Source organism: Schistocerca serialis, chromosome 5, assembly GCF_023864345.2.
Source record: "Schistocerca serialis cubense isolate TAMUIC-IGC-003099 chromosome 5, iqSchSeri2.2, whole genome shotgun sequence".
Lineage (NCBI taxonomy): Eukaryota > Metazoa > Arthropoda > Insecta > Orthoptera > Acrididae > Schistocerca > Schistocerca serialis.
Genome location: NC_064642.1, coordinates 383,807,829 through 383,823,995, shown reverse-complemented (window position 1 = coordinate 383,823,995; position 16,167 = coordinate 383,807,829). Strand labels below are relative to the sequence as shown.

Below are 16,167 nucleotides of genomic sequence, written 5' to 3'. Positions count from 1 at the left end.
AGTTTTGCAGAAATGCTGGCACAGTGTTCTGCAATGCACAGTGGTGACTTGGATTGCTACCTGTTGTAGCATAGAGCAGTGTTTCACAGCCAGTTATGTGAAGGGAACTGAGCTTCCGTCACAGCACACCTGACCAAGGCAAGTGTATATACCCCAAGTTCAGCCAGTAGTTTCTTTTCGGCATTGTGTTTTCATCCGATGCAATCTCTGTGCCAGTCAGCAGTCAGATGTGCAGCCATTCAGCCACAGCTCGATCAAGCAGCACAATCCATTTGACTAAGCCAGTGGTCTAAGAGCTGTCAGTTATCCCTGATGGTTCCACACTTTGAACTGGCACTGCTGAGGTGAGCCCATTCGTTGGATGCCATCGTCTGACAAACAGCCAGCCTTTGAGAGTCCTGGGTTCGACACAGGGTGCCTGCATGCCCCTGCCAGACACCTTGGGCGACAGGCAGAGTCCAGTTGTAAGCTGGCTGTGCTGCAGAGCAGACAAGCAACTTTGTGTCAGTAAGGCTGCGGTCACTGCCAGCTGCCGTTAGGCTGTCTTGGCATTGAGCTGCCTCACCGGATCTTCTTGCCACCACTAGCGATGGTCAGCACCTGGGCTACAGCCAACAGCCTATTGTACGAGGAACAATAAATAATAAAGAATGCTTCATTGAGCTAGCCTTCTTGCCTCCGCATTCACCACAGTACTGGAAGAACCCATCGCCACAGCCCCCTACTCACACAATTCTGGGCATAGAAGTGGTCATTCTACAACACTGGTGTCAGAGACGGGATCAACACAAACATGACACCATCAAAGTTAGTTTAATGTTGTCACAGTGATGTAGGATACCACTAATCTTATGTTCAACTTCTAACAGAAATACCATTGACTAAAGGGAATAAACAAAAGCACTTGCTGTTCAAACCTGTCTTATACCAGTTTAATTTCATTTGCAAAGGCCTAAGGAAGTGTCCACTTCCTCTTCTCACAGCACTGAAGGTCGTATTATATTAGCAGTAGTCTACATACAAAAACAAAAAGCCAAATAGGCATCAAGTGCTGAAATATTTTCTGCAAACTGATCGAAGACTACAAGAAAGAGAAATGTCCTGGCCCCTTGGTTGTTCTTCACAGAGAACTTTGGCATGACAAAGGTGCTTCATGATGACCATTGAGCCCACAAATTGAAATGCACACTGTCCAGGGGTGGAATTCCAATACAAAAGTACTCCCATTGTTTTATTATAAAGATAGACACACCTGTTTTAAATAAGAATGTAAGAGGGACATACCTGAGTTGCACATGTAAGGGTATTATTTTTCATGGAAGCATTGCACAATCACTTCTTGTAATGTTATTGATAAGGATTATAGACACACATAGTTGGACACTTCGTGTACTACTTCTCTGTGTCCCCTACAAAAACACAGCCAACACTTGGTATAATACACTCCTGGAAATTGAAATAAGAACACCGTGAATTCATTGTCCCAGGAAGGGGAAACTTTATTGACACATTCCTGGGGTCAGATACATCACATGATCACACTGACAGAACCACAGGCACATATACACAGGCAACAGAGCATGCACAATGTCGGCACTAGTACAGTGTATATCCACCTTTCGCAGCAATACAGGCTGCTATTCTCCCATGGAGACGATCGTAGAGATGCTGGATGTAGTCCTGTGGAACGGCTTGCCATGCCATTTCCACCTGGCGCCTCAGTTGGACCAGCGTTCGTGCTGGACGTGCAGACCATGTGAGACGACGCTTCATCCAGTCCCAAACATGCTCAATGGGGGACAGATCCGGAGATCTTGCTGGCCAGGGTAGTTGACTTACACCTTCTAGAACACATTGGGTGGCACGGGATACATGCGGACGTGCATTGTCCTGTTGGAACAGCAAGTTCCCTTGCCGGTCTAGGAATGGTAGAACGATGGGTTCGATGACGGTTTGGATGTACCGTGCACTATTCAGTGTCCCCTCGACGATCACCAGTGGTGTACGGCCAGTGTAGGAGATTGCTCCGCACACCATGATGCCGGGTGTTGGCCCTGTGTGCCTCGGTCGTATGCAGTCCTGATTGTGGCGCTCACCTACACGGCGGCAAACACGCATACGACCATCATTGGCACCAAGGCAGAAGCGACTCTCATCGCTGAAGACGACACGTCTCCATTCGTCCCTCCATTCACGCCTGTCGCGACACCACTGGAGGCGGGCTGCACGATGTTGGGGCGTAAGTGGAAGACGGCCTAACGGTGTGCGGGACCGTAGCCCAGCTTCATGGAGACGGTTGCGAATGGTCCTCGCCGATACCCCAGGAGCAACAGTGTCCCTAATTTGCCGGGAAGTGGCGGTGCGGTCCCCTACGGCACTGCGTAGGATCCTACGGTCTTGGCGTGCATCCGTGCGTCGCTGCGGTCCGGTCCCAGGTCGACGGGCACGTGCACCTTCCGCCGACCACTGGCGACAACATCGATGTACTGTGGAGACCTCACGCCCCACGTGTTGAGCAATTCGGCGGTACGTCCACCCGGCCTCCCGCATGCCCACTATACGCCCTCGCTCAAAGTCCGTCAACTGCACATACGGTTCACGTCCACGCTGTCGCGGCATGCTACCAGTGTTAAAGACTGCGATGGAGCTCCGTATGCCACGGCAAACTGGCTGACACTGACGGCGGCGGTGCACAAATGCTGCGCAGCTAGCGCCATTCGACGGCCAACACCGCGGTTCCTGGTGTGTCCGCTGTGCCGTGTGTGTGATCATTGCTTGTACAGCCCTCTCGCAGTGTCCGGAGCAAGTATGGTGGGTCTGACACACCGGTGTCAATGTGTTCTTTTTTCCATTTCCAGGAGTGTAATGATGTGAATCCCAACAAAGTGGAACATTGTATCAAGTAGGCAATTAACAAAAACATTGTGTTTGATACCTCTGAACCACACAACGTGGAATGGCATGGGACTGGCAGGTGAGGCATATTTACCACATTAGGATTCGAAGGAAAGCTGTTGTACTTCATTGGGTCTTGCTATGATCATCATAGACATTTAGAAATTAGTGGAAAGTGGTTACTTAGTGACTTGGGAAATTTAAAAGGTACGAGCTATGCCACTGAGGGATCTGACTTTCCTAGAGCATGTGTGTGTAAATATCTGTCAAAACTAAGATGAATTACAAAGTATGTAATTAAACTTTCATCTTACAGCAAGCCTCAAGAATATAAATTTTCTATTCAAGCCTTAAAGATTTGTGAACCATGAAGTGTACCTTTCTAAGTCTGATTTCCTGTGTCGGTAAAATTCTAACTGAGCTGCAATCATATGCATTTAAATCGAAAAATGTTCTGCCAACAAAGCATAAATGTCTGAAAGAGGTAATTCTGAGCTTTCTGACACTGGGACCAATTTCTGCATGAAAGAATATAACTGGAGTTAGGTGGATAGTAAAAATGTCTGCTGCCACTGTGTGTACCAAATGTCAGTTTCCTGAGAATGTTGTGGTAACCACCTCTGGTGAATGTCCCAGTCCTCTTGTGTGTCATTAAATCAGTGGAAAGCCAGAGTAGCTGGCAGGGATTGCAGTTGGTGATGAGCTGAGCTGTCAATGGAGAGGAACACATTTGCCTTCAAATAGAAGTGAAAATGATCCTGCAGCCACTTGACCTTAAATCAGTTAGCTGACAGGCACACATGACCTATTGGCAGGAGATGCTTTCTCTTCCACTCGCAGTAATCCTGCTGGACGTAAATGTAGTGAGAGGTATCGGTAGGAGGGCATTATCCATCGATCATCTAGTGGGGATTACAAGACTCTGCAAACCATTGAGAAATACGTAGCACTTACAAGGTATATGGAGGATGTGAAAAATGACTGTTTAAGTGTCTTGGTGCTTGCTATAACTAGACTTAACTTTTATTCATGGACCCTATAGGACTGAGACACAGTGGGCTGTAGTATATCCCTAGACTGTTCACTTAATAACGTTTCTTGAAACTTTGTAAATTTTGGTCTGTGGAATAAGTAGCATGTATTTCAAAGAGTGTGCCCTTTCACATTTTTCAGTATTTCTACGACGTTCTCCTATGAGTCAAACAACCAAGTGAAAATTTTGCTGCCTGTCTTTGTATATGTACAATATATCCTGTTGGTCCTATTTGGTCTAAGTCCCACATCCTGTCTACAACTCAATTGTAGGATGCATGAGTGGGTTGTTAGCAATCTTACAAATTGTCGACTAAGCTATATCCAACCTTGTTCCTTCCCTTATTAAAAACAGTGTGTTTCTATGCACTTATATTTATCTGAACAGCTGTCAACTGCTCTGTTTTCTTGCAGAAGTCATTAAGTTTCTGTAATTTGAATGGTTTGCGTTTGCTCCTGTTGACTAAACTTTGTTTACTTCCCAGACTCACCTTTCTCACTCCTTCACATCTTTGTCTGGGCAAAGAACTGAGCAGTTCATCCATTCCATTATTTTGAAAAGAATAGATTGATGCTCACCATATAAAGAAGATGTTGACTAGCAGACAGGCACAACGAAGAAACTGTTGTAGATTTAACTTTCGACAAAAAGGTCTTCTTCTGAAGTAGAAAAGACACATACACACACACACACACACACACACACACACACACACACACACACACACACAACCACTGTCTCTGGCCACTGAGTTTATTCATTTCTGTTGCTTTCTTCACAGGTCATCTGTGTGTGTGAGAGAGAGTTGTGCTTGTGGGTGTTTTTTCTACTTCAGATGGAGGACTTTTGGCCAAAATCTAAAATGTGTAGCTGTCTTTTCATTGTGCCTGTCTGCAACTCTATGTCACTGCTACACAGTGAGTAGCAGTCTGTCCTTTTCTTAATATTATTATTATTTCAGCCTGGACTTTTCATTCTTTGATTTATCCTTTCCAGTGTCTTCCTATACGTATTTCTTTGCTCTTTGGTACATTTAGCGTTGGCGAAGTCATGAATTATTTTGAAAGCTCAAATTACACCACTAGCTTATTGCTAATAGTCCAAAAATTTGTTTACTTGGTCATCTTATTTGTCTGCATCATGTCTTTATAACTTAAAGATTCGACTTTCCAAATGCATTCATTTTGTGTCCCATAGTGGCAATGGTTTGTGATCCATTAAGAGCAGCTACTCTGCGTCAGTCATTTAAAAGGCAGAGAGAGCAGTACGGTAAGAAGACCAATACATGTTTCTTGGCTTTGTATCTGAATCAGAAGTTATACAATAAGTTTACCACATATCCAGTTTTCTTTCATTGCAGAGTTTGTTAAAGATGTAATCCATCTCATTTTAATTTTAATATCTTTGTAGTTTGTTTACATGTAATTCTGCAATTTGTTTTTCACTTCTTATCCTACAACTGACCACAGGAATTCCCTATCTGTTGATAAGGGCAGTTTGTTAGTTATTTGGTATACTTTTCTAATTCCTGATAATGTATAAAGAAACATTTTTTGTTACATTGTTTCTTGTTTACTCACTTCTGTTGCTTTCACCATAGGTCACTTCACTACTGAGGCGTATGCTACCTGAAGTGTCGCCAGATGTGTTGGGCAACATCATGGGAGTAAGGAAGCTGCCTCCAGCTGACTTCAGTATTGTTTCTGTTGCAAGCAAAAGTCCTGGAGACAACGAACCACCATTTGACATTCACAGGTATGTAAGAGCTTCAATTATCCATGCTTTCTCCGCATCATTGTTGTCATCATAAACAACATTAATAGTTTCTTTTATCATTGGGATTTTATGTGCAATTTATTTTGAGACCAGTTCATTTTGTGAAGTAGGAACAGAGAAGTGACTGTGATCTTTTTAGACAAATTGTGTACATAATTCCTTGACCTTGCAAAATTTAAGTCAATACATCAATACCAGACATATCTTAGCATAGACATAGCAAATAATATGCTAGAAAAGCTACTAGAAGGTAGTCATAGGTGACATTTGAGCATGGAAAGGGCCAAATCAAAGACAATGACAATTACTGAACCTCTTTCATGTCATGTGCCATAGAAATCATACTGCTTAGATGTACATCAGTAGCTGTTTATTTTAATATCTGGTACATCACTTGACACTGAAGTTTTGAATTACCTTAAGCACGTTCAAAAACTGTTTCAACATGGAATCCAGGACATGGTATGGCTGTTTAATACATGATGAAGTAGCCATAACAAAACTGATCACTTTGACAAGGCATTCCCCGATCTCACTGGTCCAAATCAATAGCACTCCGTCTTCAGGCCTTGAGTGACCTACTGGGACCATCTGACCGCCGTGTCATCCTCAGTGGAGGATGTGGATAGGAGGGGCGTGGGCTCAGCACATTGCTCTCCCGGTTGTTATGATGGTATTCTTGACTGAAGCCACTGCTATTCGGTCGAGTAGCTCCTCAATTGACATCACAAGGCTGAGTGCACCCCGGTCCAAATCAACAGTATCAAAAATTTCATCCAGGAAGCTCTTAATCTCAAATGTAGACAGAAGTTATCTTTGTGAGTTTCTTATAATAATTTAAGTCAATTCAAAGCGACAGTGACTTTGGATAACTTTTAATGTTGTAAAACATAAATGCAATAATTTTATTTGCACATATTAATCTTTATACTGTAAGTAAAGTGAGAATAAACATGTTACAGGATTGGTATACTGGATGTGTTCCTGAGCTGTATAGCAAAAGCACTGACTGTTCAAGTTAAGGTAAAAGGAAAAGATTCTCTTGGAGGAAAAGGTTTGACTACTGTAACACTTGCAACATCAATACATCCCCGAGACTTTGTTGGTGATCGCTGGTGGCTGAGAGGTTGTATTTCGAGAAAACTGGCTGAAGTCATCATTCAACTAATGAAGGACATGGCTGCTGTATGTATTCTATTAGATTCCTATCTAAAAAGTAATTGCAGTTTTACACAGTGTGCATATTGTTAAAGAAGTTCCATTCTGACAGTTGTAACTGATGAACACAATTTAGGACACAATTTAACAGATGCAGTCTTACAAAAAATTTGTTATTTTTAAGTAAATTTAGATGTTAATAAATTAAAAAATTTCAAATAAAGTTAAATAAATCTCTTTGGTTCACCTTTAAGGGCAAGTTGTCAGAAGCGTGGGCTGATGTGACAAAAGGTGCAGTGGCAGAGAATATTCTGAATTTGACAAAGCTGGACGAGAATCAGCGTGGCCCAACTGAATGCCTACATACTCCTACACTGTGGTTGGCGCTTGCTTCTTTGTGTGTGCTTGATAGTGATCATGTTGAACGCCTTTCATCTGGACAATGGAGTGGTACAGCTGATGGGCAGCCTCCACCACCAAGAGTAAGATGACAAGTTCTGTTCAATTTACTTTATTTATTACTGTGTTCATATTAATAATCTTTATATAGGAACAAAGAATATCTACAATATGGAAAGGATAGATAGCTACTGACCACATAGAGGAGCTGTTGAGTCACAGACAGGCACAGTGAAACAGAATGCTAGAAATGTTCAACTTTTGGACTGTGTCTTTCATCAGAACTAGAAAAGAGACACACATTCTAACAATCACAACTCACACACATATAGCCACTGTCATCTGCAGGCACCAAAGACTGACGGCAATAGCATCTGAGGTGAGCATCAATCTAGATGGTGTAGATAGTGGGGGTATGGATGAGATGCGAGGCAGAGAGCGGGAGGAATAACGGGTAGGGGTGGGGGATGGTACTAGTGCTGCTTGTGGGAGCATGCAGGGATGTGGTGAGAGCAGGATAGGGTATAGGCTGCTGTGTGGGAAGGCTGTGCTTGGGAGCAGGGGGGGCGACAGTCATCAGAGAAGGGAAAAGGACTAAGTATGTGTGTTGACAGGTTAGAAGGTGACTCAGTGCCTCCTCTGAGTGGTGATTAGCAATAAATCCTTTCCGTATTGTGGTTATTGCTTCCTGGACTTTCCATTGTTTAACAGTGAATATCTATTTCTTAACTGAACTGAATGAGGAAATGCTATATAAATGTGAGTGTTATTTGATGCATTGCTGTGTTACTCCCCCTAATCTACCCTCACTTTGACCAGTAACTACAGGATGCAGTTATGTTGTCACATATTATAAGTTTACTAACTTGGTTGTAGGTTGAAGTTCCTCAGTGGCACAGGCAGAGTTGAAGTTCCATAATATGGAACTGCTTTTGTTCATAGTCATGCGGTTTACTGATGAATGCAGTTAAACTTTTTATGATTCCACATTTATTCAGATTAGATGTTTACATTGGCATGGTGACCAGTCTCTATCAGTTGATAGTTCTTTATGTATTATTCCAATGGTAAATTGAGTACAAATTTCCCTGTTCATTTTCATCCAAAACAATGTTACTGAGGAACCAAGTAAGGTATCCTTAATTCTCGATGCCATAAACAACTATAACACTCAGTGTTGGCTCATCTGCACAGTCTATCAGTCTGTCCTTATTGTCTATACTCAGTTCACTTGTATAGAACATTACTTGACACTCAACTGAATTCACTCTCAATACAGTAACAGTAATAGACCACTGACAGAAGTTCAGTATGTAGTGAGAGTGAGGCTAATTGTCTCTCAAATCACAGTTCATCAAAATAAAACCACACTTAAATATCTTCTGCCACCTTTGTCTCATTATTCATAATAGAAGAGTTGATAAGATACAAGTCACATGCAGTCTGTAATAAACATTACTGTATAAAGTGTGTCACTGACCTTTATTGATGCAAATAACATGAAATTGTTATCATGATTATAAGTGTGGATGCACTTCTGTCGGAGTGTTAGTTTGATGGTAGCAGGATGTGGATTCTCACTGGATGTTAACTGATTGTGAAACTGATATGGACATGTTATGCATAGACCTTACTGTGTTGGGTGCTAACAGCAGACTTGTTATGTGTGGGTCTTACTTATGTGATTGCTGGGGGCATATTGAAGACTTTTGAGTGAGGAAGAGTACTTATAGATTGGCATAATGACATTTTGTGATTTTGATGATTCCATTATAGTTTGTTGGTTGATTGATTTGGGGGAGGGGACCAAATAGCAAGGTCATCGATCCCATCGGATCAGGGAGGGATGGGGAAGGAAGTCAGCCATGCTCTCTCAAAGAAACCATCCCAGCATTTGCCTGAAGAAATTTAGGGAAATCACGGAAAACCTAAACCAGGATGGCCGGACACGACTTGAACCGTCATCCTCCTGAATGCAAGTCCGGTGTGCTAACCACTGTGCCACCTTGCTCGGTCATTACAGTCTGTAAAACTGTTTACTAGAGCAGATGCACTCTATAGATTTCAGTAACTTGCTTTAACTAACATATTGTTCATTAACAAAATGAAAAAAGATAACCATTCTGTTTTGTATACTCCACTGTGAATTACATATTTACAAGTAAAGTTTGAAATTATGTTAATTTAGTCAAATCTTTGTCCGCCCATCGTGGTCTCGCGGTAGCGTTTTCGCTTCTCAAGCACGGGGTCCCGGGTTCGATTCCCGGCGGGGTCTGGCATTTTCCATGCCTCGAGATGACTGGGTGTTGTTGTGTCGTCTTCATCATCATCATTCATCCCCATTACGGTCGGAGGAAGGCAATGGCAAACCACCTCCATTAGGACCTTGCCTAGTAAGGCGGTGCGGGTCTCCCGCATCGTTCCCCTACGCCCTGTAAAGGAGCAAGGGACTTCATTTCCATTTTTCCAGTCAAATCTTTAATTAAAGGCTTTACTGAATAATGAAGGATAATATCTGGTTCAAAAAAATTATGCAACAATATTATAAAGCCAAATCCTAGAATCTAAGAGGCTTACTAGCTCAAATGACAAAAGTAATTTTTAGTATGTCTGAACTTTAATTACAATTATCTTTCATGGTAATTAGTTTTTGGAAAACTGAAACAGATTATTGTAAAAAGAGGAATGAGGATTTTCTAATAAGTGATGTCAATACTCTCAAATCTGCTGATAAACTCTAACTATTTTCACTGTTACACACTGAAGTTATAATTTAAATTATCAGTTACTCTTCATTGACATGGTTTCCAGTGAAACCAAATGCACTGATGTAATCATGGATTCAAAGTTTCAACCTAATTAATGAATTAATGATAAATGTTGTATATACAGCATTATGGCAAATTCAAGTGTTTGTTTAGTTAGAACCAGTTAAAAGACAGACAAAAAATAATAATAATGCCGGTGCCTCCAGGGGTACAACATCTTAGCTAACCCATATCTGCTATAAAGTGCCTCAAATGTAGATTAGCATTGATTTGGGGATAATATGTAAAATATTTTCCTTCACTTTGCTTTGGCAATCAGTTTCAGTGTGAAGTGAAGCACTGTACACAATGTACTGTGCATTACTTTTTGTTTGAATGCACACTTCTTTGGTACTGCATAAACAATTCAGCAATTTATTTCATTCACTGATGGAGTAGCAAACAGATCAGTGGCAACAAATGACAACATTCTGAAAAGAAAGTTGCTACTCACCATATAGCGGAGATGCTGAGTCGCAGATAGGCACAACAAAAAGACTCGCACAATTAAAGCTTTCGGCCACTAAGGCATCCGTCAACAATAGAGCACACACACGCACACGCACACACACACCCACGCGCGCACACACACACACGCATGCGCGCGCGCGCACACACACACACACACACACACACACACACACACACACACACACACACACACACACACAAAGACACGCAAACGCAACTCACACACACGACTGCAGTCTCAGGCAACAGAAACCACACTGCAAGCAGCAGCACCAGTGCTTGATGGGAGTGGCGACTGGGTGGAGGCAAGAAGGTGGCTGGGGTGGGGAGGGGTAGGGATAGTGTGGTGGGAGTGGCAGACAGTGAAGTGCTGCAGGTTAGTTGGAGGTCAGGGGAGAGGTGAGGGGAGGGGGGGGGGAGGAGTAGCAGAAATGGTGAGAAAAAAAAGGATCCATATGGCACAGTCTGTGAAGCAGTCATTGAAACGAAGGATATCATTGTCATAAGCCAAAGAATATACTTACATCATCAGCAACCTCTCTGAAGGTGATTCAGCAATTTCCCAGAACCGTTTTCCTTACTTCTTCCACATTGTCACCAGTAATTCATGTGGTAGGGTGTTCCGTGCAATTGTTATCTTCAACGCCCTCTTGGCCCTCTTTAAAATGTTCGTACCAGTCATAAACCCTTTCCTTACTCATAGTAGACTTACCAAAGGCCACAGTCAACATTTTGAATGCGGAGTTGCACTTCATTCCTTTCTTCAAGTAAAATTTAATGCAAATTCTTTGATCCATCTTTTTCAAAAGTAAAAATTCACCAAGCACTTGAAAACACTAGACCCTTCTCGACTGTCAACCAAAAAATAAATGAAACTTCCTGGCAGAGTAAATCTGTGTGCTGGACCGAGACTCGAACTTGGGACCTTTGCCTTTCATGGGCAAGTGCTCTACCAACTGAGCTACCCAAGCATGACTCACAACACACCCCTCACAGCTTTACTTCTGCCACTACCTCATCTCCTACCTTCCAAACTTGACAGAAGCTCTTCTGCAAACATTACGGAACTAGCAGTCCTGGAAGAAAGGATATTGCGGAGACATGGCATAGCCACACCTTAGGAGATGTTTCCAGAACAATGTTTCCAGAACAAAATTTTCGCTCTGCAGTGGAGTGTGCGCTGATATGAAACTTCCTGGCAGAGTAAAACTGTGTGCAGGACCGAGACTTGAACTCGGTACCTTTGCCTTTTGTGGGCAAATGCTCTACCAATTGAGCTACCCTATCGGCACACACTGCACTGCAGAGTGAGAATTTCATTCTGGAATAAAGTAAATATTCAGAACAGCTGAAAATGCAAATATGCATCAGGAACATGTGTACCAACAAGATAAAGTAAATAAATAAATAAAAATAAAAAATTGAAAATAGGATTATAAAGCCCGCAAAATTGAAGAAGTCCTATTATTCTTTGATCACACCTTGTATGTCCATTTATATGTGAATCTCAAAGCAGCTGGATAATTTAATTGAAAACTGTGACTAAAGTTCGTGATCTGGAACTGATATAAAGTGCTGACGGCATACCTTTGGCAGCAAAGCTGTAGATGTAATCACTTTGGGCACTCTGTCTGAGAGGGGTTACATACTTCCAGTTCTGCTGTTCGTGATGATAATGTAAGGTTAGAGACTAGGGAAGTAATAAACCATAGCATCACTATTTTAGACAATAATCTTGTAGAAGATTTCACTTGTTGTTAATGTACTTTGTACTACAATGCTATTGTTAATAAACTTTATGCCTTTCTGTTGTCCAGTGTGCAGTGTTAAGACAATTTTGCTGGAAAAAAGATTATAGAACTAACAATTCCTTCAATTTTTTTGTATGTTCTGATAGTTTTGCTGCCAGATGTCTGTCATTCCCATAACAGCTAGCTCAACAACAATTTGATACTAATCTGCTATACACCTCAAAATAATTTGTTAACGATCATTTTAGAAAAATATGAAGCCATTTACAAATTCTCATTGAAATATTAATAAGGTTTAGTAGCCCTAATCATGGCACAATTAAAAATAAGAGAGTGAACCTTCCACAAGAGGTAACTGAAATTTCCCATAGAGAATGTTTGTGTCCAGTTCTACATTTGCAGCCTCCTACTTTGCCTTTCAAGTCTGGCACACAGGGGCTCTTAAATACATCAACAAGTGGGAGGAACAGAGAAAGAAGGAAGAGAAGACTGTCGAAGGTCAGATCACATGGCACCCAGACTCCTGGTTCACTGAGACAGACAGCCCAATCGAGCAAGTATGGAATGAACATTTCCAGACCCTGCCATACAATTTGTTTCAGGGGTTCTAAAACATCAGCTGCACCTCGCACTTGTTGTGGTCAGCACATTCTTTAAATAGTTTACTCAAAAACATGAGAATTTGTTAAACCTTGAAATTAATTGACTCAACAGTAAAAAATGTAAAACCATGATTCACATAATCTGAATAAAAAGAGGATGAACAACCACTCTGATACACATCAACAAATCGTTCCCATTAATTTAGATAGGAATTCACACAGTACATAAAAATGAATGGTGATACACATTCTTTAGCTGAGGACATTAGCATTCTGATATTAGGCCAAAAGTCACTGAAAACAACTGCTATTAAGATAGAGCCTGACTAGGTTTATAATTGGTTTAAAGCAAATATTTTAGTTGCAGTAGTTCTAAAGCCTACATTATATGATTTGAAAGAGACAAGCGGAACTTGACTGTAAAACTTCTGTGTTCAGCTGGATATCAGACTTAAAAGATAACTGAAATACTGTTAAATTTGCCATAAATAATTATCTCATGCTGCTTCGAGATTCTTGGGTGTACTGCTGGATACACTTGTCGAAAGTCCACAATATTTCTGCAGACAGCTGTTCTGCCGTGATCAGATGGTACTGATTGAATGAACTGTCTGCTATGGGTTCACAGTTTTTATACATACTGGTCCAGATTTCTGGTGTCTATGGCGCTCTGCTGTGCCTGGTGGCGGGGATGCGTGTGGCTGTGATGGTGGCGGGAAGAGTCTCAATTGCTTTCCATCTGTCATCCCTACCACATCTTGCACCTGGGAGTCTCGTTTTGCATTGCTGGAGCTTAGTATTAGTTCCCGTGCCTTGCTTACTTGGAAGCCAGTATTTCTGTTGATTAGGTTATCATTCACATGCATTTCAATTGGCTCTCTTAAAATGCAATCCAAAAATTTATTAGTGGTAACCAGGAGTCTCATTTGCTGCTAATTTATCTTAATCCATTTTCAGTGCAGTATTCTGCTATTGCAGACTTGTTGGGCTGCAGTAAGTGGATATGGCACTCAAGTTTGTCAATATAAGGGTTGAAATTCACATGGAACAAAGTACACTCCCTGCCTTTTTGAGACCCAGATCATGTTTCACTGTTTCTTATAAAGCTTGTGTATTGGCTGGTGAGTGGAAAACTGGTGTTATCTGGTGTTTTCACAGTAGTCTGCCAGTTTTTGGCAATGCATTGCCTGCAAACAGTCTGAAAGTGGTGGTCTTATCTTTTTCTTCTGTACTTTCATCTTCCAACTCGTTCTTGGGGATTCAGCAGTGCCCTTGAGTACCATGGAAGCAATATATCAAATGTAAAAGTATGAAATACAAATTTCAGGCAATATATGTGGCACTAATGCGGTTTGTACTATAAAGATTTGACACTGCACCATTTTGTTCTGTCATCAACAAGTGACAGACATGTATGAGTGATAAATTGGGAAAATGTGGTGTTGTTATGTTCAATACGTCAAAATTTATGCCAAACAATGGACATTTGTAGACAGCATTAATTTTTTGTTTGCATTTGAAGAAAACTGCTGCTGAGTTATACCAATTACTTTGGGAAGCTTATGGTGAGCATGCTGAACATGCTTTATCACAAGATACATGTGAATAACGACTTCAGCATTTCGAATATTGTGGCTTTGATGTTGCAAACAAGAAACGTGGAAAACTGCCAAAAAATACAAAGCTGTGGAGTTGGAAGCGTTGCTGAAAAAAGATGATTCACAAACACAAAAAAAGTTTGCTGAGCAATTGGACATTAGTCAACAAGCTGTTGCCAATCAGCTACGAGAGATGGAAAAGATTCCAAAGACTGGTAGATGGGTACCACATGAGTTAAAAAATGGGCAAATGGAAATGTACAAAAAAAATGTGAGGTTTTGCTTGCTCAGTACAAAAGGAAGTTATTTTTGCTTTGTGTAATTACAGGGGATGAAAAGTAGATTTATTTTGAGAATCCCAAATGCAAAAAATCATGGATGGACCTAGGCACACCATCCACATTGACCACAAGACCGAATCACTTTCGCAGATAGACGATGCTCTGTGTTTGGTGGGATCAAAGGGGCATGGTATACTATGAGCTGCTAAAACCTGGAGAAATGGTTAATACCAAATGTTACCAACAACTATTGACCAATTTGAACCATCCGGTACTTGTCATTTTTCTTCGGGACAATGCTCCTTCACGTATGGCAAAACCGGTTCGCGACACATTGGAAGCACTTGACTGGGAAGTTCTACCCCATGCAGCTTACTCACCAGGCTTGGCTACCTCTGATTACCACTTGTTTGCATTGATGGATCACGCACTTGCTGAGCAATGCTTTGGTTTGTATGAATATGTGAAAAAAATGGCTCAATGAATGGTTCGCATCAAAAGGGGAAAATTTTTACTGGTGTGTTATTCACAAATTGCCCAAAAGATTGGAAAAATGTATAACAAATAATGGAGCATACTTTGAATAAAGCACTAATTACATTCTTCTGAATTTAACATGTTTTTTTTACACAAATAGTCTGCATTTCATACTTGTGCACTTGGTTAATGTGAAAGTCTCAAATCACTTGCTAACCATCTCAGTGGGCAGTATGAAAAAGCTTGATAAGCTTGGCAACTAGAAAAGACTGCTGCCAAGCTGTCTCACCATTTTGCTAAGGTGTCAGGATGAAGGTGCCACACATACATTCACCAAAGTGGCACATCTCATCAGCACCCCTGCAGCTAACCACTTCTAACAAAGAGTTAGCCTGGCCATGGTCAGGGCTGGGATCCCCTTCACTCGACAACAGCATGATGTTAATGCCAGAGATCTCTTAACGCTTCATATGCAGATATCCTCTGTACTCTCTGCAGATTCATGGGAGTGGGTTGACAGAGTGACCTAGATCCAGTTGTATTTGCATACAAGAAATCGAGAGTCATATCGCCAAGTTTTCTCGATTTTTTTTGTGAAGCAGTCAGTAGATGATGCAGCCAACAAACACACAGTGACCACTCTCATAGGAAAACCACTGGATGACACAGTGATGTCGGTATTGGAGAAACGAACGAGCTTCGTGCCAACATCTACATATCTCCCAGTTGCTGAGATTGTGTGTACTGTGAAGCAGGCAACTCGACGAGTACCAAGCAATACCACAGAGGAAAATCATCAGAAAACCTTCTGAAATCTCACCAATTTGGTTCTGCCATGGAACATTTCCAAAACAAAAAGGACAGCATGTTCACACTCTGAGAAAACAAACAAATTGTTGTCCTCCCAGGCAATCAGAGC

The 16,167-nt window shown here is 41.5% G+C and overlaps 1 protein-coding gene across 1 annotated transcript in view; it reads left to right on the top strand.

The window, feature by feature from the left end:
- LOC126481958 (E3 ubiquitin-protein ligase MYCBP2-like) overlaps positions 1-16,167 on the top strand; it is a gene marked incomplete at its 5' end in the record, with an annotated part of 333,248 nt that overhangs the window by 254,812 nt on the left and 62,269 nt on the right. The window contains 3 exons of the mRNA XM_050105921.1: positions 5,529-5,683; positions 6,667-6,889; positions 7,117-7,344. Of these exons, the coding sequence (XP_049961878.1) occupies positions 5,529-5,683; positions 6,667-6,889; positions 7,117-7,344 (606 nt within the window). The remainder of the gene's footprint in view (positions 1-5,528; positions 5,684-6,666; positions 6,890-7,116; positions 7,345-16,167) is intronic.